At 36.3% G+C, this 27,198-nt stretch overlaps 1 protein-coding gene across 2 annotated transcripts in view; it reads right to left on the reverse strand.

Annotated features, from left to right (window-relative positions):
* The window catches only part of LOC149088015 (uncharacterized), a 517,816-nt gene extending 491,251 nt beyond the window's left edge, over positions 1 to 26,565 (reverse strand). For both annotated transcript variants that reach the window (XM_089243788.1, XM_089243779.1), the window contains exon 1: positions 26,494 to 26,565. In XM_089243788.1, the coding sequence (XP_089099914.1) occupies positions 26,494 to 26,550 (57 nt within the window). In that variant the 5' untranslated portion in view covers positions 26,551 to 26,565. The remainder of the gene's footprint in view (positions 1 to 26,493) is intronic.
* Positions 26,566 to 27,198: the final 633 nt, after the last annotated feature.

The raw sequence follows: 27,198 nt of genomic DNA on the forward strand, positions 1-27,198 counted from the left end.
GAACTGTGCACAAATGAAATTAACTCGACCATTTTTTTTCGCAAGACAATTACATTTTTTGACAATTACAGAATTTGTACAACTGAATTCAATTTATGTTTTCCTATTAATGAGCCACTCCCTTAATCATTGGTGATAAGTGCTGAAAACTTGAGAGTCAAACACAGTTTTCGTTGAAATTTCATTTTGAAATATGCAATGTTTGTAAATGGCATCTGAGAGCCGCATTTATATTCACTAATTGGCAGTTTTTGCGCACAGGATCTATATAAAAACTGATTTTTTCTTCTTTTTCTTAATATATACGACCCCTTGGAAAATTTCAGACATTTTAAGAAACTTGCACGTCATTTGAAAACTTTTTAGTAACAGAAACTAGGTTTCTAAAGTAAAACTCAGAGATATCTTCTGTGCAAACAACTTGGGACAACCTGTACAGAGATTTTTCAGGGGTTTTATTCTGCCAGTATACACAATGCATGAGATATTTCCTTATTACAGTCGAATCCCGTTATAACGAACTCCAAGGAACCGTAGAAATCACTTCGTTATAACGAAATTTCGTTATAAAGGAATTCCAGGTTATTTAAAAATGCCCCTATGTAAACTTATCATGGGGATTAGAAAAGTGTTCGTTAAAACGAGAATTTCGCTATAACGGTATTCGTTAAAACGGTATTCGACTGTATTTAATAGTGGATCACTTCATCAATGTCTACATCAGTTGTTTCCCGAATGGCAGGAAAGTAAATTGTTACACACGATCAAGATATTGCTTTTTCGAACGAAGTTTTCCTTCTCACCGGGTTCTTCGGGAATACGAAGGATAAATCACAGTCACATAAATCACGCTTTTTGTTACAATTTTATACACGCTTGGAAATATTTTCAATACACATTAAGATTAGAAGATTGTCATATGTGTAAATCTCGACGCTTCATTTTGAAAAAATGTATATATAAATATATATATCTAGTTATTTTTACCCAATTCAAAAATCTTAAATTTCTATTTGAATTTCATTTTGCAAAAATACTAATTTTGTTGAATGAGAAGAAAAAAAAATAAAGTGCGTTTTTTTTTCTCTGGAAGGGCTGAACTACAATATTTTCACACACCAGCTTCCACTACCTGTAGGTATTTTATCCAAGTCTCGCCACAGAGAGCAACAATCGTACAACGGTACAATTATTCAATCGTTGCACTTCAATAATAGTTAGAAAAATCGATGGGAGATGGCATCTCTACATATAACAAGCATTACAGAGAAGCAAACTTCACGTCAGGTTCACAACACGTACACACACATTCCGAAAACGTACCGATCCGTTAGAAGTTCCGCAGAGGAATATGGACGAGGAGTGCGTGTGTGGTTTAGCAGTAGTATAGTAGGTATTTTATCTGAATTAAAGGTCTTCAGTCAGTCAGGTCCGTCTCTACTCCGAGAGGAGTCTCATCTCTCCCAAGTATCGGATTTTGTTAAACAGGGACAAAAATAATTGAAGACATATTCATTCTGAAATTATTTCTTTTATTAACTACCAATTTTGATTTGTTCTGACATAGTTTTTTCACTAATTCTGAAATTATTTGCTTCAAAAATTCAAAAATTACTTCTTTCATCAATATTCTGGAAATTTTTTTCTTCCATTAAATCTGAATTTTCATCTTTTCTTTCATTTGTTCTAGGATTTCTTTTTTTAATTAATTCTGAAATTATTTCTTTAATTTTTCTAGAATTATTTGGTTCTCAATGTTTTCAACCATTTTCTGAAAGTGGTGAGCTGGCCACGACAAAAAGCTCCGAGGGCCAAATGTGGCCCACGGAACCTGCGTTGAAGACCCCTGCTGTAATAACAAATCCCAACGATCCGTCGAAAAACATTTTGTATTCTTCATACCCCCTTGAATAAGGCCTCCCATCTACTCTATCTTATGGGATTCCCGACAGGAAGGAGTTGCGAACCTGAGAGTTCCGACGTATCGATATAATGAAGTCACGGTCATATTTGGTATCTCGGTAGTCTAGCTTTAGATAATATGCTGAACTCCAGATATTTCTTTTCGTTACACCAGTGAATGTTATAGCAGTGTATAACGAAACGATATAACTGCTCGACCATTCGATTTGTCATTCAAGGTCAACCGTGTAAGCTATAAGAGATAATTTACCCACGTGTGGAAGAAAGAGTCACCAGTCATCAAAGTAAAATGATAGTCAACTTCCGTCCTGTCACTATAAGGAATCGTTTTCTTCAGTTAAACTTGAAACGAAGGCCCCACACGTCACTAGTACCCCCTCCGGAAAACGCCAGTTTAAGATTTCAAAGGATCTTGTATTTCCAATGATTTAGAGGTTCAAGGCTTCTGTTATGACACATACACACACGCATAGTATACAACATTAGAGACACTTGATTTCAGCGAAAACTTGAATAACATTACGGGTGGGGAGGGGGGGGGGAGAATGAACGAATATCTAGTTACTTTTCTGTTCCTAAAAGATTTTAAAAATTGCATAGCACGATACAGTAACAGTTCTTTCAAATATTCTCTTCAGAATTTTAGACTGTCTTACATCGCGTCTCCGTCATGCCAGAAGAACTGAATGTGCAAATTTTCAATTTTTGCGTTCATGAGCTGGTTGGATCTGATTTTTGCCAGAAACGCGAATGCTTAACCCAATACTGAACCTATTCCCCGTGGGCCAAATGTCGCCCTCGTAGTAATCTGCTGTGGCCCGCGACTTCATGTATAATTTTATAAGAATGGACCAAGTGGCACATTTTCAAATCGCTTAAGGGACCCGCGACACAGTTGCAGATCACTTAAGTGCACTGTGTGCTGTGCAGTTGCACATCATTGCTCCAGATCACTCCAGTTGGAAGCCCACGACACATTCACACTATGCATAGATCACTCAAGTGACCGGCGGAATAATCTCAGAGCACATAAGTGGCCCGCGGTGCAGGTCCACAACACACGCGGCACATTTATAGATGACTCAAGTGACCTGCGGCACAATACAGGTAACTTAAGTGACCAGTGGAATATTTACAGATAGATTACTTAAGAGTTACAAGCAATGCGTTTTTAAACCAACGAAGTGGCCGCACTCTCCCAAAGTTTGAGCACCCTTGGTTTAACCCCCACTGAAATGCATGTTACTAAGCATTTTAGAAAAATAACATTCATGGAGAACATGGGTTGAGATGAAAATCATGGATGAGCTGAATCTCAATCAATTTAAACGGATAGCACATCCACCGGAGAAGACGAGCGTCCTGGATGTCCGGTTTAGTCCACCACCTTAAATAATTGATAATGTCCGTGGTATCTTCATGGTAGATCGCAAAGTGAAACTGCGTGAGATTGCAGATAATGTGGGTACCTCAACACAATATTCTTCCATGAGAAATTGGAAATGAAAAAAAACTTTGTCCAAGATGGATTCCGTGATTGCTAGCGATTGGTCAAAAGCTAATGTGAAAGACATTTCAAAAGAAAATTTGTCGATGCTGGCGCATAACTCTGAAGACTCTCTCGGTGTCGATTTTTGACTCTGGGTGAAATATGTATTCGCCACTATACATCATAGTCAAAACAACGGTCGAAGCAGTGGATGGAGCTATGTGAAACGGCAGCAAACAAGGCAAAGGTTATTTTGTCTTCTGGAAAAATTAGGCCAATTTTTTTGGGAGATTCTCAAGGCATTCCCTGCATAGGCTACTTCCAGAAGGGTCAGACAATAATTCGAAAACATTATGCCATATTTCTGGTAAATTTGAAGGAACAACTGCTGATTGAACGACCAAGATTGGCATTCAAAAAAAAAGCCATATCTCATCAAGCCAATTCCTCATCTATCTGATACACCATTGCGATTGCCAAATTGCATGTGTAAGGATTTGCACCAATCTCTCATCCACCAAATTCTACAGATTTGGCCTTACGTGACTTTATCCTGCTCCGGATATTGAAAGTTCCGTTTGGTTGAGAAAAAAAAAATTGTTCATCAAGTGCGAAGAGGTCATTACAGCTGCAAATTACTTTTTTGAAGTGTTAGAGAAAATATATTTTTCTGACGGGATAAAGAAAGAAACTTGAACATCATTGAAAAGAGTGTGTAGAGCTTGAAGAAATCAGGTGAAAATAATAAAAAAAATTTCAAAAAAAAAGATAAAGGTTTTTTACCTTACTTATCAAACAACCCTCGTATATGCATATTTTTTGTACTCAATTTTTATACGGAGTTATCTGAAAAAAATCTATTCATTCTTGAAGCTAAATATGAATTTAGCACAAGCTAATGAAATTCACCATTAAAACAAAGTAAATTTCAAGTGGCATGTTTTGTTTAAGGTTATTTAATTCGTTTAGAAAATGTTCAGAAATTCTAATCTCCTATTCCACCGACGGAAATGCAATATTTATCCTTAATTAACTCGGATAAATTTACAATGACTCGTGTATAAAACACGATACCTGAGGATAATATTGATTTCCGTAACTTTCATTTTCCCGATTGCAATTACAAAATTGTTCGCCTTCAGCGAAGAAAGGCTTCAATAACTTCTTTGTAAATACTACTATTATAACCACTTTCTCAGCAAATAGTAGGATTATAAGAGAGAATCGTTCTTATAAAAATTTTTCTTCACGGAAGAAATTTCACGAAAAGAAGAATCAAGTCTCCGCCGTCACACATTGAAATTCTTTCTCTCAAGAGGAAATTCAAATAAAGCTCTTATTCTGTCGTCAGAATAACAAAATATTCGGATTTCGTGGATAGTTAATTAAGAGTAAAATCCATTGTGTGCATTTCTTTTAAGGACGGAACGCCTTGAGGAACAAGATTTTGATTCTCATTAATGAGGTTCCTCATTTGCATAAAAAAAATACTATCAATCCGTGCGTCTGTTTCAGAATGAATGAAATATTTACAACTTTGTTTTTTTTTCAAATTGGTTTTTTTTACGGAATTTAAATAAATCTTTGAGAATACAGAAATCTCGGAAAGTTAACGTTATCGGGACATTAAAGCCCTGGAATGGACATCGAAAACAGTGACCAGGTCAATAATGATTTACGGAAAATTCCTTGCCAATTCAATGAAACAATTCACCGATGGGAAAGTTCACCACCGGTAAAAACCATCAACAATTAATTCACCGACAGAAAGATCATCACTGGGAGTGGGAGTATTCACCGATAATATAAGTTCACTTATAGTTCATCACCGGTTAGTGAGTGATCGAGTGATTCAACAAGTGAGTGTGAATATATGAGTGAGTGAATGATTGAATGAGCTAGCGAAAAGCTAGAGAGTGTGACCGAGTGTATGAGCGATTGAATGAGTGACCACATGAGTGATCAAATGATTGGATGAGTAACCGCATTATTGATCAAGTGAGTGGGTGAGTTAACAACTGAGTGAGCGATGTGTATTGATGGTATGAGTGACCAAGTGAGTGGGTACGTGAGCGATTGATTGACCCTATGAGTGAACCGGTGAGTGGGGAGTCACAGAGAGAGTGAGTGACTGAGCGGGCCAGTGATCGTATGAGTGATTGAGTGTGTCGGTAACCTATGAGTCACCATATGAATGGCCCACTCGCTCACATCTACTCACTCATTTGCCCATTCACTATCTCCCTGCCCACTTGATAAATCACTCACTAGCTCCCTGCCCACTTGATCAATCACTCACTAGCTCCCTGCCCACTTGATCAATCACTCACTAGCTCACTTACCTGCTCATCCATTTACTCACTCATTATGTCACTGTGTCGATGAATTGCGTGCCGGCGAATTTTTCTAACGGTAAATTTTCCTTTCGGTGAATTGCGTGGTGGTGAATTTTCTGCACACGGGCAACAATAGTCAATGATAAGAAAGCTCATCAGTAAACAATGATTAACTATTATAATATTTATTTTAACGTAGAAAAAAAATTTATAATTGTATACGTCGTTTTAGATTTGGTAGTGTTTCAGTATAGGGTAAAAATTCTATTAGTCAGTTTTAGATTCAGGTTCCAGTAGTAAGGAGATATTCAGGCTGCATAGAGACTGGTTTTGATTCTGTTTAGGCGCCTGTTCAAGGTGAGCATTACTATACACAGATTTATTACGAATGCATTTATCCATTTTATTATAAAATAACGAAAGCCTTTGGAAGGATCTAGAAAAATTATACAGTAAAACTCGGTTAGAACGACCTCGGTTGTAATGATACCTCCACTTTAACAACAATAACTCGCGTTCCGGCCTAGTTCTCATAGAAAATAATGTTAATGAACATTGTTTATATAACGTCATTTAAAACGCAACGACCTCGAATGTAAAGACACATTTTCCATCGCTTCTGCTTTTATATATAGCGTTTTCCCAAGAAATTCCTAGAATTATAGCTCATCACATTGAAGGAATGTTTGTCTGTTGTTCTATGGATTGCTAACGTCGGAAAAAAAAAATTGTTTCATGTTTGCTGCTCCGATATGAAGATAATTTGTATAATTTTATAAATTATATATTACGATATCAATAATTACTAATATAAATAAATATTCATCTGACATTTTCCGTGAAAATACATTTTAACTTACTGCGGACTTGCTGTTGCACTGGATTTCTCGCCAAGGATTATTTCTTAAGCTGTATAAGCAATACAGTTGGCAATATAACCGCAAAATTCACTACATTTTTGGCGAGTATTGGCGGTATTCCGTATTAATGATCCCGTAGTCTCATTGATCGAATATGGTCACCTAAAAAAAATTAATAATGAACCAACAATTTCATGCACAGTATGTGATTGCATCCAATTGTATTTTTCGTCGAGAAAGGTCTTGAAAATATCAACCTCGATTTTAACGACGAAATCTCGCTGAATCTCTGATGCTATAACCGAGTTTTGTATGTTCTGGTTGTAGTCTTCATTCATTCTGGACTATAAGCATAAATTTGAATGCAATTTATGATCCAGTTATGCTTTTTCTTTAGCTTTTCGTGGTATAAAAATTCCTATTTTAATAATTTGTGAATTTTTCTTTCCGCATCAAATTCCAGAAATGGCACCTCGTAAAGACGATATCTGGAAAAAACACGATTGCTACCCACTGGGGCTCAGTATTGACAGGATCGTGACCCGATCGCAGACCGCTTTCTTGAGAATGAAGGTATTATTTATACCACTTTATACCATTATAGATCGATTAATATTTTGAGCCGGGGGGGGGGGGGTTGCACAACCTTTTAAATCTTAATACCTTTCACGGGGCAAAACTTACGCATGCAGAGGAAACGTATGACCCGTATTTTACGGGACATCACCTTAGTATTGGTCATCCTAACTTTTATTTTTATTTTATAAGCATCAAAAAAATGTTCCGTTTCCTCCTTATTTTCAACAAGGTTCACTTGATCTTTTTTTAAATTTTCTTTACAGTAATCTATGTATAACTAAAACTATTTTCATATGACTTATTACGATAGCCGATGACTTATGTCAATTACTTATTACATATAGCCTCATCAATATAATCGTACAACATATTTGTCAAACATATACGTTTTTAGGTGAATAAAAAAAAAGTTCCTATTTTGTGACTTTTTTGCGCAGTAGCTCTCTACTTCCCACCATTGGAGATTTTTCAGTGATTTTACAAATAGCTGGTAACTTTACTTGCTCGGTCGTATTCACCGACAGAGTTTAAACTACAATCGCAGGTTAAAGAATTAGAGATCGATACGGAATGGTTAAAATCCTGAATTTAACCAATCCGTTTCGATCTCCAATCCTTTCGTGGTTCGATCTCCAATCCTGATTGTGGTGTAAACTCTGCCGGTGACAGCTGTCATTGGCAGTAATTGTCGGCCTTCTTTGTATGTATTTGACTAATTTTCCAGGGTAACAGGCGATGCCCCGTATAGATCCCGATTTCCTGTGTTTTTATTTAGGAGATATGGTCGCAGCCTAGGTGTTTATCGTATATTGTGTGTATTCATACTTTTCTAATGGAACCCCTTTCGCGGGACGGATATAGGTCCTTGGCGGGCCGCCAGAGTTAGTGCACTCATGTTTTAAGCCACGTTTTCATTCTATACGTACGAGGTATGGGAGGTGGAATAAATAAATTCTATTCTAGAAATGACTTGCGTGATTGTCTCAGATCCCGACAGAATTAGAGTGAGAGCAGTGGAATAACTAATTTTTAGAATAAGTTTCAAAGCCCCGATTAGGGTAAATAATACAGTCCGAGAGGTCTTCAACGCATGGCTCTCGGAGCTTACTGCCGTGGGCGCCGACCATTTTGAGGAAATGGCTACTTTACACTGAAATGCGCATATATATATATATATATTTTTTTTTTTTTTTAAATTGTTAAAGTGGCTACTCGTGGAACAAAAACGCATTTACGCACCCCTTCATAATTTTTTTTTTATATTTCTCTCTTTTCACACACACTTCATACATTTATAATTTCATATATTTTGGGAGGGAAATGCAGCACCCGGCAGGTATACACAACTACGGATTTGCTGTAATAAAAGAGAAATAATTTTTGGATTATTTCCAAAATGATTCTGATATAACTCGTGAGAAAATAATTATCCTTGAAAGACAAAAATTGTAATTACTTTTGGGAACAATCACTTAATTGTTGAGATAATTTTATAATTAATTTTAAGAAATAATTTCATAATGGATTTTAAGAAATAATTTCATAATGGATTTTAAGAAATAATTTCATAATGGATTTTAAGAAATAATTTCATAATGGATTTTAAGAAATAATTTCATAATGGATTTTAAGAAATAATTTAATAATTAATATTGAGAAATAATTTAATAATTAATATTGAGAAATAATTTAATAATTAATATTGAGAAATAATTTAATAATTAATATTGAGAAATAACATCACAGAATTACTTTTAGAATTAATTTCAGAATTGTTGAAACACAAACAATTCCAGGATCATTGGAAGAAATAGGCTCAATCTCAGGATTAATTTCTGAGATTGATTGATTTTTGAACGTAATTTCTATTATAAATAATTTCAGACTTATTGAGAGAAATAATTTCATAATTCATGGAATTAATTTCAGAATTTCACAATAGAAGAACAAAAATTTTAACTAAAATCCAGAATTGGTGGTGAGAGAAATAATTTCAGAGTTATTAAAAGCTCATATTTGATGAAAGGAATAATTTCACAGAATAAAAAATTCTGCATTAATTTGGTGTCCCTCGTTAAATTCGATGCTCGTTGACCCATCTGTCTGAAAGTTGAAACACATTACGCTAACGTGACGTGATTATCACGTCACGTCAGTGTGTTTAGGCCTTAAAACACCTCAGTACATTGTATTAAATGTTTAATCTGTGTATCCCATCTTAACATTCCAAATACCACTTTATGACATGGCTGCCCACAGCATGCCCCCCTCCTGGAGCCGGGCCGCTTGGCTGAAATTTTTGACGGACCCCTCTCTAGCGAATTCATAGTGGAAAAAAAATTGATTTGTCCCGGTCCTTGCCCTTGTGGGGGGCCATGGTCCACGGGTTCCATTGAGCACTTTAATTTGACACCAAGTATGACAATACTTCCATCGGATAGTTCAAGTAGTTTTTAGGTATCATGAGGAAATCATTTGAAAAAATTCTAATTGTAGTCGGATCCGCTTATAACGAAGTCGGAAAAAACAGCGAAAACATTCGTTGTACGTGAACTTCGTAATGTGCTTATAGAAATAAGCAACACGAAAGGGGAAAAACTTTTTTATGAATGAAAAGTCGTCGTTATAAGCGAATCCGTCTGTATTGTGGATGATGACATAATTTCAGAAAACAAAGTCCAATTTCGAACTGTTTGCCGATCCCAAGAAAAACAACCTCCAGGGTTATCCGCAGCCCATGGAAACTGCCAAGGGTCCTTACGGGGGCATGCCGATGACCATCATCACTCGATCGACCGGAATATATCTCCACCAGGACCCCAGACTTCAGGAGCTCTTGGATGAACAGAAGAAAGATGGTCAAGACGTCAAAGTACAACCAGAGGTTCCTAAGACCGACGTGGTGGTGGCGATGGCAAGCGAGAAAAAAGAAGCGCCTCAGGAAACAACACCTCAGCCAGAACCACATGAAAAACATGAAACCACTCATTGTGCCGGTTGCTTCGGTTGGCGGTGGTAGCTGATAATTACCTGCACGAGACCAACCATTCCCCTATCTTGTCTACCATATACCGAATAATACACAACTCAAAACCTATCAGTTTAAAAAAAAAAGTAATAAAAACAACAACTCTCAGCAGTACGAATAGTTGATAGTTTCAGGAAAACAGCTTCAGATTGATTACAGAAGAAGAAAGGGTATGAGAGAGAAAAACTGCACGAATTTAGAATTTCTTAAGGTTCTTTGAGCTAAGGATGAAGGTAGAAAGAAATAGACGATGTAAAGTGCCAAAAAAAAAGACTAAAATCAGCTGGTGAAGACGCTTGCTTGTGCCAATTACCCAAGACAACCTGCACCTATCCTAGTCAATTTATTAACTTAGAGTACCGATACTTGTCTAGAACCGACGCCTTACAGACAACCTAAAGATCTCCAGCAAATCGGAAAGAAAACAATACTAGAATCCGGTTATAAGACTATTCCGACGAATCTGCTTTGTACAGATCTGTGATATGTATAACCGACAATCCGAGACTTACTGGCTTTGTGTGTCAGTGAAACGATGAAATAAAATATCTTCACCGAGAAATCAGTTGGTTAGAACTTTGCTCATTCATATGCGACTGAAATTTATTAAATGCTTGGTATATGCAGGAAACTGGTTATTATGGAGAGATGATGATTTTTTGAAGTAATAAATTCACTTATTCACCTGTTTACTTACTGTAAAAACAGTAATTCACATCTGTTTTTTGCTGGGACTCTAATGACGGTGCTTTCGTAGTATGAGTGAGGGCGCTACCACTAAGCTATAGAAGCAATGAGAGATTTCTTCTTTGCAGCGTATATAGACTACGATAAATGTAATAAATCCGGTTATTTTATACATAATCGTTGAATATTTTGGAAAGTTTGGTAAATTTCCCGTGAATTCATCACTTTTAACCAGAGATTATTTATAGTACCTAAGCGTCGTTGGTAAATTTAATAAGTACTAAAAAATTATCACTTTTAACGATGATTATGCATAATACCCTGGCATCGCGTCGTTGATAAGCATGATAAATCGTACTATATGATATATTGTACATGATAATCCATATATGTATTGCATCAATATATCGGGGTACGTTCGTACAATTTGCTATCATTATATTGGGGTCTAACTATGTTCATTCATTACGCCTACTAGACTCATTTGGGGTTTTTTTTCATATTTACAAATTCACCAATTACATTAGAGTATTATACATAATCTCAGATAAAGGCGATAAATTTCAAGTACTTATGAAATTTACCAACGACACTTTTTTATTATAATAACAAGTCATTATGTATAATATAATAAATACATATATGTATGCTGAACGGTACCGTGTGCAGGTACCGATAGGCAGTGATATCAATCAGCTATGGCTCGTAAACGACATCAATGCCATCAGGTGGCGACCTACGAGGTGTCCCATAAGTTTATAAATAGTTATTCTTACGAAGGGAAATTTTCTTGTTCAAGAAAAAAAGATAGAGTACGTTGTGTGAAAGCAAATCACAGAATTTTGGACCTGAAACCTTTTCTTGTACCTCTTCTCTGTTTGAAACGTTTGAAAAACCTTGAATAGGGGGTTCCTTATATCGCGGTCCGGCAATATTCATCAAAAATACTACCAAGACATATTTGGGATTTCTTTTTTCACATTTATCAAATTCACCTGTTATATTTGGGTAGTATGCACAATCAGGGCCGTAACTACATGGGGCAACTGCCCCGGGTGGGAAAATTTAGGGGGGTAGCAGTTTTAGGTGGGAACAAAGAACACCGTTATAGAATTATCGAATTTTAAAATTGTAGGGGCGGCAAAATGTTTTCCCTGGGTGAAAAAAATAAAAAATCCTAGTTACGGCCCTGTGCATAATCACCAGTAAAAGCGATAAATTTCAAGTATTTATCAAATTACCGCGTACGCTTGTTATTTTTTTCAGCACGTCCCACAGGTCTTCTTCGAGACCACCTGATCTCTTCCTTGAGACAGAGCGGCGGTCCATGATCTGGTAAATAGGAGGAAAGTATGCTTTTTGGGCATTATGTATAGTCACCGATAAAAGTGATAAATTTATCAAACTTACCGGGACGATAAGCAATTATGCATTTTATTAAATTTACCAATGACGCGTGTGTACTATGAATAATCGCCGGAAAAAGAGATCAATTTTGAGAAATTTATAAAATTTTCCAACGACGCTTGGGTACTATACCTAATCACCGGTAAAAGTGATAGATTTATGGAAATTTATCAAACTTACCAAAATGCTTGGTAAGTACACATAATAACCGGTTATTTATAATAACCGATTTATCACATTTACCGTAACATATCTGCAATCTGCGTCCTCTCGGGTCATTAGCGTTTAAAATATTCTAGAGCATGGTCATACATATGTAATGTCCACTGGCTGCCTAATCAATACGGTATTTGTCTTCGTCGTTTCGAAACGTCCTCTCAGGCACCAATGTATTTCTTGATAATTCGCTCTCACGAAGCTTCTATGAAGACTGGTCACACATCCAAGCAAATCGGCCTAGTTGCAGCTAATAATGGATCATTATAGAGTTGTGTGAAATCGATATCTGGAGAGCGAACGTTCCCAGAATATAATTTACCCGTTGTAGATACGCTTTCTGATTCACTTATATACGCGCCATAAATATAAAAGCTCCCCTGTGTGTATTTTTTTAGCTCTTGATTCGACATTAAATCGATCACTTATCGTCTTCAACACAATTCAATCCAGTGTTACAGAGCGATAACGCACCTAGCAATGTGAAGGCGAGGCACACAGTGAATAATATTATTGTCCTTTCGGAGAGAGGTGAAATCTTTATTCTATAATCGTACGAATTACAGTATTGTATAGAGAAATGCGGCGGCACTCGTGTATGTTTATTAATAACCGACTACTCTAATTCACGTATAGCGTCAAGATTTCATTATTTTGTTTTCCGAATGGGAATACAGTAATTTATTTTGATGATTTTATCGCATTTTGCCAAGCGCTACGTAAGAGTGAAAGTTAAGGGACTCTTATTTACATATTCGCTTTCGTGCAGAACCTTCTATACAGACTAAAATTTTAACAATTTTTTTTTCTAAACCAAAGAAAATCCCCTTCGTGAGAATAACATTTGCGCAAATGTGGCATTCAGAAATATATAAATTTTTATCAATTTATAAACTATTTACGAATTTATGGGACACCCTTTATACCTGAACAATTGTTCTTACTATTAAGTAAGAACGTTAATAAGAATGTAACGTCCATATTTACCATACAAATTTCACTATGGGTGCTGTGTTCAACCCTTATGGTGACTAAAAATTAAATTTATTGGAAAACCCAAAAGACATTTGTTATTTTATTAGTTGTTTATGTAATAAATAGCATTCAATATGTTTCAGCAGATATTTGTAAATATGATGAAAACCAATACTCTGTAGATATTTTAAAAACTCATAACATTTTAAAAGATTATTAGTAGATCAAGCGAACAAAGCTATTTTGCGAATGATAATCATGATCATGTTTTCTCGGTGCAAAAAAAAAAAAAAAAAAAAAAAAAAAATAGTTCAAAATTTTATCGATAGAAAGAGCGCTTAACACATTCAAATACCGTTAGAATCTGCTCTTAAGGGTTTTATACCCTTTAACATGGTAAAAGCACTTTTTTATGCAGAAATATTATTTATTTATTTAATATTTTTACCACATATACAGTATTTGATTGTGTATGCTATTGTATGACAGTACAAAATTTTGCATATCTTCAATACTTACTTTTTTCACAAATTTTCAAAAAAATGCATTTAAAAAAAATCTTGCGCGCATGATAAAATTGCATGAAATTAGTGTAATTGAATAAAAAATGATTCAAACAAATAAAACTGTTCAGTTCATAAAATGATCTAAAATACTGAGATTTTATCGGCTGAATATTACTCAAAATTAAATTTTAAATTGAAAAAAAAATTTATAGCCCAAGTATTTATGAATGGTTCGAAACTATTTTTCGTCATTTTAAGAGAACTGAACAGTTTTTTCCTTTATTTTCAATCATTTTTTATTCAATCACATTGATTACATGTTACTTTATTATGCACGCAAGCTGTTTTTAATTTGAAAATTGTAAAAAAGTTAATTATTTGAGATATGTAACATTTTGTACTGGCACGAAATGGCATGTACAATCAATCAGCATGTACAACATGCGGTAAAAATAAAATTTGAAATGAATCAATGATAAATAACATTTCTACATAAGAAAGTACCATGTTAAATAAGTAGGAGACCCCTTAACTTATGCTGTGAAACCTCTGCAAAAGGTCTCCTTCGACCAATTTTTCTTTTGTTCACCCAAAAAATTTTCCTTTGCGGTTTTCCATTTCTATTGAAAGGCCACCTATTTTCTGGGCCTTATTAAGGGACCACCTTCATAACTTCTTAGTGAGAGAAACGCACTGCATAGCGAGACGTAAGGGTGAAGGTTGACATTCACCCTCCCCCCCCCGTTCGAGGTCTCGGTATAACCGCTTATGAGGAGGACCAGGGTTCGATTCCTGGAGGAGCCAAGAAATTTTTTTTCCAGAATTCCTCTCAGCATTAATATCCAGAAATTGTAAATGCGAATATAAGAGTATTTCTAATTTTATATTTACATACACTTGTTACCCACGTGATCATCATAATCTAAACATTCCCCACCCCCTAACTTTGATGATTACGTAATACTTGAATGGTCCCTTACGCTCGCGCAAACGTTCTGAAATTTGCTTTCACAGCATATGACGAGAGGAAAGATATTTCGCGTGCACAACACTCAAGAGTGCGTGTCCTTTTAAAATTCATTATTCATGACATTCTGGAACAAAATGGCATTTGAATTCCGGCTGAAAAGATGCAATCTTGGATTAGATTCGTTTTGCATAATAAAATATTTAGCTCCAAACTTCACGTGTCACGATGATGTCACGTGATGATGTATTTAAAAAATAAGACATAAATCTTTGAATTTAAAATTTTAAAAAGTTGTCGGAATGACCGGATTGAAGGTCAGTTTTGACCCCTTTAAGGCCATAAAACGCATCCCTAGACCTTCAACGCCAAAATCTTATGTTACATCAGGCAATCATTAATCACTTCTTTGAAGCAGGCGGAGTTAGATTCCGAAAACTGGCATTAGCAGGTTATCGTATCCCTCATCTGGAAGATTACCAACAGTACATACACGCAATCTGGACTTGTTTGATGACAGATCGGGCCGTATTATAGTATCATAGCTTGATATATGGACGCGTAGCCCCACGGGAATCCGAATCCGTACCTTCCTCATAATGAGGAGGACTCTTTCCCGAGAGAGAAAATTGATGGATTCAAATCAGAAAATATCTCCGTCCTTTCTTATTCTACATTTAGATTTACACAGGGTTCAGTTACGAGCCCCTCTATCCAGCTCAATTAATACAAATACAAAGACCACAATAGCTAAATTGCCCATTGAGGTAGCTGAAAAAGAGGCTCACAAAAAATACGGATATCAAATATAACCAAAATACAGCAACCTAATATAAAATCATGTATTATGAAAGAAAAGCTAATAATTAATAATATATAATGCACTGCAAATAAAAAAGATTATGGTTGCCTCTATCTAAGTACGGATAGCTTCTCAATTTATCCCACTATGTTATTGCACTTCTTTTTAAAAGTGTCAATTGTGTTAGAATTCACGACCCCTGGAGGTAAGATATTACATTTATTGACAACCCTATTAGAGAAAAACTGCCTGCGACTTAGAATGGTCCAAAACCTTACGGCATACTACAGTCCAGAACGGACCAAGCCTCGGAAAAAGCGGAAGAATGGCTTCAGGAAAACGTGGATAGACCTCTTTAAGAATGTAACAGAACATTCTATTCGATTTTTTCACCACCGCTGAACAATGCTCAGAAAACCTAAGTCACTCTTCAATGAGGATCGCCAAATCGGTGACACTAGTTACGCATCCGGGCATCTTGAGTATCTCCCTATCGCTTGGATTCACGACTCCCCCATTTGCTTCACGTCATCTAATAATTTGCTAACAATCCCATCGATGCCCTAATCGAGTTCATCGATAAAAAAGAGAAAAAGGAGCCAAGGACACTTCCTTGAGGGACTCCAAGGAAGCACATATCTTCGACATAATTTTTGCAGTTATAATTCGTTGTGGAAATGCAACTATTCCACATACGATGAGCATTAAGTTTTCAATTTCAACCCTTTTAAAAACGCATTACGTTACTTTGTGACGTTATCATCTCCCGTAACAGGAATCATCTACCACGGTGATGAAAAAACGTTTCAGCAGCGGGCCCATAAAAAAAAAATCTGACCAGTCAATTATAATTCATTATAAAGCATTTATACAGTATATGAAATACTATCAGATGAGGGCAACGTTTGGTCCGCGGCTGTAGTTTTACCATTACTGATCTACATTAAAAATGTTCAACCTGTTGGAGACTGCGGGCCACTTCACTGATTCGTAAACGTGTTGCGGGCCACTCAAGTGATCAGGAAGAGTGCCGCAGATTACTTAAGTGATCTGTAAATGCGCGACGGGCCACAGCAGTTTTGTGGAACGGTACCGCGGGTAACTTAAGTGTTCTAGAACTGTGCCACTGTGATCTGTAAATACACTGCGGGTCACTTATGTGCTCTGGAACTGTTCAGCGATGATCTGTAAATATTCTACGAGTCACTTAAGGGTCGTATTCACCGACATGGTTTAAACTGTAGTCACAATTTTTGGATAAGCGATCTACATACATTGGTTGAAAACCTGAATTTAACCAATCCGTGTCGATCTGTTATCAAAAAATTGTGACTATAGCTTAAACCATGTCGGTGAATACCGGCCTAAGTGATCTGGAATTGTGTCTCGGGTAGCTTAAGTGATCTGGAACGGTACCGCGATGATCGATAAATATGCTACGAGTCACTTAAGTGATCTGGAACGGTACCGCGATGATCGATAAATATGCTACGAGTCACTTAAGTGCTCTGGAACTTTACCGCGGGTAGCTTAATTGCACTGGAACTGTGCTGTGGTGGTGATCTGTAAAATATGCTGTGGGTCAAATAAGTGATCTGGAGCTGTGCCGCGGTTCACTTAAGTGAAAAATAAAAAGTTTTGTGGGGAAATCGCCACTCCCATCCACTATTTAACATGATGTAAATTAACTGCGCATCTTAAAGCACATAGCTATGCCCGTGTTGAAAATGTCACGCTCTGGATCAGAGAGATTTTTAAAAATAAAAGTATATTGAATAAAGTCAAGAAAATAATAAGATGGGTAGAAGACAATGAAGACAAAGTGATCCCACAGACGCAATTTCAACCTAGTACAAACTGCATCACCTCGCCGTTCTCAAAGAGAAAAAGAATGTGATCATCTATAAAGAAGCCTGACTGATGGCACAAAGGAAGAGTATAATGCCGTAGAAATCGAACGATTTAAATTGAAAATGATGATGAAATGATTATGAATTTTACATCTGATCCCCATTATCGATTTCAAAATGCAAGGATTTTATATTCGAATTAAGATTTAATGTGCGGTATACGAGTATATGTTTGATTTCCGATTGTGTACGTAGATTGTGATCTTGCAACTGATTTTGTTCTTAAGATTATTATTTTAAACTTGTGATGATTATAATGCATTTCGTAATATGTATGTTTTTTATAAATAAATTGCCACAGATATATATCCAGTTCGTGGAGGACAATAATCTAATATCGCCATTTGGCGAAGTGGCCGGATATCTTTCGATTTGACGGTTATTTAAGTGATATAAAAATGCGCCGCAGGACACAAGTGATCTTGCAAATACACCGCTTAGTTTAATGTAACAAAATCTGTTTTGAGGTCGCGGGCCACATTTGGACCGCGGGTCATGGGTTAAACATGTATGATCCACAAGATAGACGGATGAAATCGTGAGAGTCCACTGGAACTAAAGCATTAAACTCATACCGAAAATTTGATGCTGGAAACGTTAAACCATAACCAGTCCTGACAATCCTCTCTGAAACTGATTAGATTTTGTTTCTAATTTAGTTGCGTTCCGCTTCATTACAAATGTGTAGTAACTTTCATTGTATGCGTGTGGTCGTCGGTAAATGGTAAATCATCATCACCATCATCATATTTCAACTGAGATTGATCCTCTATCTCTAAAAGGTAAAACGCAATTACCTTTAAATGACGTCACTGGGACTGATTTCAGCTGCTATTACTGCGTGGGAGTGGCTGAATGGATAGATAACTCCTGAGAGATTTACGGTCTAGGAACATCCCCCCCCCCCGCTATTCGTTCGGACTCATTAGTCTATTTTGTATATCAGTTAGAAAAAGGATTAGGAGGTCATTTATTTCTGTGGATCGATCTTGATTCCATCTCTCTTATCCGGATTCAATCCGAGATCATAATAGAGAATAGTGTTCTTCAATCTTTTTCTACAACCGGGAACAGTGAAAGTAATTCAAATATTTAGCAGACCGACGGAAATTGGAAAATTTAATAATAATTATCAGTTACTAAAATGTTATCATCAGTTATGAAACTTTTTTCCCAAATTTTAATAATTTATAATTATAATATATTTGATCTTAGCTACTACATTATTCCTCTGTTCTGGAATCAGCATCAGTGCATAATTTCTTGATCATGTTTAAAACCTGGTTTACAGAAATAGTTCATGATCATCCGTTATAAAAATGTTATCGAATGATACGCAAAATTTTCTTATGCTATCAAGGAAATCAACTTTCATTAACGTATTGTAATCTGAACTTTCTGATATTTTCTCCATACAAAATCACGACAAAAAGATTCTGATTCTTGAATGTTAGAGTACGAATACAGTGCACGATGGTTTCCGATTCTTCCAGTCCATTAAGTAGTACACAGTTTCGATGCAGCTGAACAATGTTAAATTTTGATTATCCAAAAAAAGGATAAAGGAAAAACAGAATTTTCAAACTTTTATTAGTCTCCAAAAATTTGTTATTTAACAACTTGATCGAGAAAAGCAGTCTGACTTCTTGTAGAATTTTTCCAAACACAAACAAATCATGGTTTTTTGTTTCCCTCCAACTTCTCGAATTATTCAAAAAAGAAATTCGAAAAAAGTTCGAATTAAACAAGAAATTTTAACATTAAGTTAGATAGAAAACTGTCAAGGGGATTTTGAATTATCCAAAATTCAAATTAACCAATTTCTACTGTAGTAGAAGGAATTTGCGGACCAAAAAAAAAAAAGGGTGTTGGTCGATTGCCCCCACGATGAATTAGTCTTCAGAAAAAGATGAATCAATTGCCCTCACCTCAATTTTAGAAAGACGGGTGTTTTTAATAATTGGGGCAGAAGAAACATAGTATTAACTGATATTTCTCTGTATGCGATTTTTTATAAGTAGCCACAACTTATCAAAATAACCAATTATTCCGTAAATTATTGAGAAATTGATTTCTTGGATGAAAAAAAACAATCGAAAAATGAAAAACATGACGAAAATTTATACGTGTAAAATTAGAAAGAACGGTAGATGACGTAAACATAACATAAATTTCTGCAAAAAAAAAGAAGAGAGAAACATTTTCTACTATATGCATCAATTCAGAAATTAGTGTTTCATGTTAACAGCGGAGGACGCTAATAAGAACGTTTTTTCTGGCACACCTATCAATATATTTTGATCACTTTCACAATTTGTTAACCAAACTGCGCATAAATTTTACAAATGATTACTTAAATAAAATGCCTGAAAAGTTCTAAAATCGCATACTCCCCCCCCCCCCCCCACCACCTACAATGACGAAAATCAGACTGAGGGCAAACGACCTGTTGCGGGAACACGTTAAAAATTCAATCAATTCTTCCATTTTGAGGGCAATCGATCAAGCCCCCAAAAAATAAATAAACAGGAGAAAAAATAAATAGTGGGAGCAACTTGCGCACCACCAAAAAATGTATGAGCAAAATAATTTTTGAACCAGCAAAAAATACACAGTTGGAGGAATTTGCGGACCAGAAAAAAAATACACAAATAGGCGAAAAAATAAGTGGAAATAATTTACGGACCGGCCAAAAATTGAAATAAATGTGAGAAAACGTACATGTAGTAAATAATTTGCAGACCGGCAAGTAAATGAACAAATGGGAGAAATAATTTGCGAACCGGAAAAAAAAATAGAAGCATTTTGTGGACATGCAAAATGTAAATAGTAGAAGCAATTGGCAGAGACCGCGGCGGCAAAACAGAAATAAAAAAAAACTACGGACCGACTAAAAACGAATGGGCAAAATAATTTTCTAACCAGCAAAAAATAAATAAATAGGAGAAAAATGAATAACAGAAGCAGCGCCGTGACTAGGCAAGTACAACGAGTGCACCCGCACAGGGCCCAATTGGAGGGAGCCCAGACTGGGGCTAAATGGAACATTCTGGGCCAAAGAATGAGCCAGAAGGGGCATAAATGCAAATTCTTGCTTAGGGCACAGGAAAGGCTAGTTTTAAGTTGAGTAGAAGAAATTTTCAAACCTGAAAAAAATTAATTAATTGACATTTGGCCAATTTTAGGACGGACCGGTGAAAATGAAAAAAAATGGAAGAAATAATTCACAGACCTGACGATGGATGAAAGCCGGCATTGCACTATTAACGTTTTAGAAAAGTTCGTTTATGAAGCTTGAAAAATGAACCAATAACTCGGTTACATTCGTGCGAATACAATCAATAGGCATATTGCTATTGTTTTGTAAAACGTCTTTAATCAAATTTTATATTTTACACTATAAAAGTTTGATAAAAGATCATTTACAAAACTTGAAAAAAATGACCACCAGGGCCGGTATTACACTGCAAAAGTTTGATAAAATCCCTTTTATAAAACTTGAAAAATCTAACCAATAAGGTTATTGGCTACATTCTAGAAAATGCAATCTGTGACCTTATTGGTGGCATTTTTCAAGTTTTATAAAAGGACTTTTAACAAACTTTTATAGTGCAATACCGGCCGAAGTCTACTGTTTACATTCGCTCCAATGTTTTATGAAAAAAAACGTTTATAAAACTTGAAAAATGCAACAATTCAATATCAAACTTTTATAGTGTACTCCCGGCTTAAGATAGAAGTAAAAACAAATACAGATAGAGATACGGTATAAGTATTTAAGTTAAATCTGAAAGGTAAGTATACATAGTAACCGGTTATTATCATATTTACCGTAACATATTGAAATAGTACCAAATTTTCGCATATTTTATACTGAAATTGAGATAATTTCTAAAATATTTAATCTATATGACATGCATCGTATTTGCATATCCAGGAGGACGAGTAAATTTCTAGCTAATATACGGCTTTCATAGGAAAAAAAATTACCAGAACGATCTTATCTCAAAATTTTACTTGCCTTAATTATACGTCTTCTTTAATTGAATGAAAGTCTTTATCTTCTCTGTGAATGTTTAATGCTTGGCGACGGAAAACAATTCGCCACAAAAAATAAAGTTAATTAATATTCCTTCATGTAAACAGAGATTCAATTAAGATATGGCTTGGATGAAAAAAGGCAGAGAATACCGTATTCTCTCGGAGAATCCGGAGAAGCTTCGCGATATTTACTATTAAAACAAAGAGGTTCCATAAAAATTTCTTTCATTTTTTTTAAAATTTAAATGAATAATTTTATCTTTTTTGTAGAAGATATTTATGCTGATGATGCCATTTTCTTATAAATTATAAGGCACTTTTGTTGTGGATGAGTCATAATGTCTGCGCTGTTTTCAGAATGAACACTGTTATTTTATATATGACGCATTCCTGGCTGAAATGTTTGTACATCCTCCCCCGATCTAGACCAGGCATCTTCAACTCATTGCTCGCGAGCATCACGGTGCTCTCTGAAATACCCAAAGTGCTCGATTCTCGTGTCCGATTTTGTGTTCGCGAGCACTTGGTCAACGCTCGAATTAAATACCTGGTGCAAATTGCCTTCAAGGATTAAAATCATCTTGATTTCATGCATTTGCATGCTAAACTTGCCTTAAGGGTGCTTTTTTGATGATGGGTACAGACAGTGCTCGCGACTGGAAAAAGGTTGAAGGCCTCTGATCCAGACAATAGGTTTTCACCTGATATTCCGTGGAGCCCTAAGATTCCGCAATAACATTTCAGGAGTTCCGCGGAATCAAAAATTTTTTAGGTTCCGTAGAGCAATCTCATAACTATTAAGGGTTCCACGTGAACTAAAACGTTGGAAAAAAACTCTGATCTAGACACTTCGTCAATGCCTTGTCTATGTGACTGGTTTCAAACTTGTGGTACACGTGTTGCATTTCCTCCGAGGTGCGATATGATCGTTCCCCCAGTACGAGGGGAAAATAATTGGTAACGGGGAAAAGCAAGTAAATTTATTGAAAAAAATGCAAAGCGTTAATTAGGCTGGATACGCGTCTAACAATGCCACTTCCATATACCCGTATCAAAAGAAACACTATTATCTTATCCTCTTCACTCCAGACGTGTACATTCATTTTTAATGATTTTAAATGGTTTTGACGATTCTTTTTTCAAGTTACGACCTGAAAAACATCTGGACCGCAAAAGGTTAAAAAAACATTTTGACACACAAAAATCAATCTTCAAAAAAAAAATTTTTTTTCAATAGAAAATTTTTTCTTATGTTTGAAGAGGTTATTGATAAGTGTACACATACAAACAGCCCTCCATCCTAAAGTCAGGATTTTGAAATCCTATACGGTCAGGACTCTTAGTGGGGTCTCTGTCCACATTGATAAATTAATGCTGAAAAAACTGAAAATATACATGGTGTTTATAATAATTGTTCCCGTACTGTGAACAGCTTTCTCAAAAACTAACTTACCCGAATGCAGTCAGATTTTCAGGATATCTGACCCTTTAAGCGGCAATTAGAAATAACTATCCTTCCCCCCTCAAAATGCCATATATTTTTAAATGAAGTAAGCTTTCGTCCGATTTTCAGCAAACTAAAGGTCATCTTTACAAAATATCTGGACTTGGTAATGCTAAAATAAGAGGATTTTTTTGGAGGTGAGGTATCTCGTGATGGCCGCTTGGAGGTTTAATGAGACCATAGGAGAGAGAGATATTTATGCAGTAAAAAACATTTCGTTTTTCACCACCAGGTTATGAAGTGACGCTCTTTATCTCTTTATTGATTTTTTTTTCCCCTTGTGGTCCACATATAACGTATATACCGAGTTTCAATAGAATACGCCCACCAGAACCAGCGCCACATAGGTTTGAGCAGTTTGTCTACTGACACTGCTCAGACCAATTTAGCGTCACGAGCACACACACACAGTCAGTATTCTGAAACTACTCATACCTATGTAGCGGCCATTCCAGTGACATATTCCATTCAAAACTTGGCATATACGCCTTATAGACCATGGGAAAAAAGAAAATGTAATAACAAAGAGCCACTTCTTTCACCTGCTGGTCAAAAATTGAAATATTTTTTACTGCATAAATTTCCCTCCCATGGTCTCGTTAAGATAACCTGAAAATTTGGTTGTGTTCGAATGAGTAGTTATTGAGAAAAATTACTCAGAGTACACGGGAACTTCAAGCACCCAGTGCATATATAAGGTCAATTGCCGGATCCCAACGTCACAGTTCTTTCTGTCCAAGGGCGACTTAGGAGAAAATCCCCTACACATCAGGGACCTATTTTTGGTGCCCATGCCGCAAATAAGACGGCTTCCCCATGTCCACGTTTCTTCGGCCGACAAAGCTTTTTTTTTCGCATTTTCAACGTTTGATTTATTGCCCTTCTCGGAGCGGTGCCCCGTGGGACCAGTGCGGCCACGTCTGGTTTCTGTGAGCCTCTAACTAGCAGCAACCACATACACTAGATATTTCATAGGCCTGTAAAATTAACTTCGCACGGAACTCCTCAACCTCGACAAGAATCCCAGTTTTTATACTTTCTCGCATGTGTTTGGTGATGATCTATCTCGTCCGTGTGATCATCAGATTGAGAACCTCTGGAACGAGGGGGGGAGGGAATCGTTTATTCACACGTGTGCGTAACACCTGGAATGAAAGGTCAAAATAACACTCACGTGTATGTGGAAAAAAGAACTGGTGCATGTTGGAGAGATGAACCTAAGGCGGGAAAAGCATACACACACACACACAGAGAACGATGTTGAATCTACGCGTAATGCTGTCGAAACAACAACTCGTGAGCTTCAATTTTTGACGATAGGGCGTTACCGAGCAGCTGGTTCCATACGGGACTCACAAGTTCATATACGTATGCCCTTAATCGGCTGTTACCGTGAGTCATCGATTAATTTCACAATGAGAAAACTTGACGAGACATGATCATGTCTCAGAAGACAATCAATGATATATACTGGTTCAGTCTATTCAAATGTCATCTCTCCAGACATAAAACATACCGAGCATATAATCATTATACTATAAATCAAAACCTTATTTATTAGACTTTCGATTATCCAACACACTCTCATGACACTTGTGGGCAAAATAAATCATTATTACAGATTTTTTTTCTTAAATTTTTGCCGCAATCGAACCCCGTTATAGCGAACCCGGCTTGTAACGAACCACCAGACGTAACTAGAGAAATTTTATCCGTATCCCATAGTATGTTTTCTTATTAGGTCGGAAATTTTTAAACCGAATTTTTAGTCCCTTCAAATTCATTATAACGGGGTTTGAATGTATTTTCCTTTTATTTCTACCTGCATAGTTATTTACGATGTAAAACCTCTAATAACTCTTTATAACGAACTTCAAAGGAGGACAGAAAATTTTGTTCCTCTTATACGGAGGTTCGCTATATTTTGCATCTGATGAGGGAAGGGACGAAAAATTTCGCTCGTTATATTCGAGGTTTGCTATACAGTGGGGACCGCCTTCATAATATTTATAACAAGGTACTCAATCTTTACAAGAGTGCTTGCCACTTAACTGTTTTGAAAACTTGTCACGAGCCGATTGAGCGATCTGGGAATGCGCCGCGGGTCACTTAAGTCATGTAGAAATCTGCCGCGGGCCGCTTGAGTGACGTGGAACTGTGCCGAGTGTAACTAAAGTGATGTAGAACTGCGCCACGGGCCGTTTAAGTGATGGAAATTCTCAAGTAAGTGGAACTCTGCTGTGGGCTATTTAAGTCACGTGGAGATGTGTCGCGGGCAGCTTGAGCACGGTAAAATTTGTGCCGTGGGCCACTCAAGTGATGTGGAACTGTGTCGCGAGTCGCTCAAGTGATCTTTGAATATACTACGGGTCACTTAAATTATTTGTAAATGTGCCGTGAATCACTCGAGTGGTCTGTAAATGAGTCACTTGGTTTAGTTCATTAAAAAAAATTAGTACAAGATATACAGTTGACAACTGTTGTATACAGTTGTATTTCAACTGTATATCTTGTATTAACAAGTGGAGAGCGACATTCATGTCATATATATAGCCATCTGGTGGCTCGTCGTCCATGAGCTATTAGCTGATCGGTTTCACCGTCCATTGCACGGTTCCGTTCGGCATATATACGCTCTAGCGAAGGAAAATCTCTATCTCCTCTGTAGCTTAGTGGTCAGAGCACTCGTCCGGCAATCGAGGGACCCGGGTTCGACTCCCGGTAGAGGCAGAGATGAGTTTTTTCCTTCCTTAAAAAATTAACATCTAAAATAATAAATATCTTCACAACATCCAGTCAACTGTATATCTTGTATTAACAAGTGGAGAGCGACATTCATGTCATATAAAAAAAATTAGGTTTGAGGTCGTCGTTTATAAGTTAGGTTTGTATTTGTACACAAAAATCACAACCGTCTGATAATTATGTCCTCGCGGTTATATCCAACGATTTCGATTATTCCCCTTGAGTGACAGATAATCGGGAATCCGCTGTATTTCGAACGGTCACAGTCGTCCGCATCCCAGCTTCAACTTCATAATATACAAGTATAAATTGAAACGAACTAGTATAGAGGACACTAACAGGTAAATTCGTCAACAAATTCATAAAATATGAATCAAATAGCTTATAATCACTATAATAATTATGGTTAAAAAAATTGTTCAAACAACTGTAGTTCCGATTCCACAATTTCGAAACATAAATGACCATTGATAAAATCTGTTATGGGTAATTATGTTGATATATATATAAATGCTTACCTCTAAGAAGAACATGCGCTTCAGGATGAATATCCATTTAGGGAGACGTAAAGCCATCCGTGGGGTATTTCCATTGGGATTCACATGTTTTTACAGAATAATCGATATACCGGATATTAAATATCAATATGTAAATAGAGATGATAATGATGATAATAGTGTCTCGATGATGTAGGTCAAGAAGAGACGTTTTAGTGTCACTTCGCGCAGTATTATGAGCGTGTTCGCGCTTTTACGTCAGACTCAGACTGAAAGAATCAGACCTTCATGATATCGATCCGATCGAGCATGTGGTTAAAAAAAGACCGGATTTTTTTTTTTTTCCTGGACCGCTGTTGTTCTTTCATCCTTTGAATCCAAGGTTGAAATTGAGGGCATTCGTTGTGTCCTTCACTATAATGTACATTTTTAGATTATGTGTACTTATATGAGCTAAAAGGAAATGATTCGAAGTACAAGGTGTACGCCACTTTTTTTTTATCATAGGAACTCGGGGGTATCTGATAACAATGAACGACTGATAATTACATCCGGAAAAAAATTCAGTTTTAAAGACGATGACCATATATCCCGTTCGATGGAATAGAATGTATGGAAACGGGACAACTCAATTTTTTTTCTTCCTTTTAGCAGGTTTCAAAATGTTAAATCATCCTGGTTTGGTTTTCAATTGTTCTAAAACAGAATTTTTTCCATTTTAAGCTG

Source organism: Pholcus phalangioides, unplaced genomic scaffold (genome assembly GCF_987345545.1).
Source record: "Pholcus phalangioides strain wild (caught in Gottingen) unplaced genomic scaffold, Ppha-v1.0 ptg000003l_1, whole genome shotgun sequence".
In the NCBI taxonomy this organism is placed as follows: Eukaryota; Metazoa; Arthropoda; class Arachnida; order Araneae; family Pholcidae; genus Pholcus; species Pholcus phalangioides.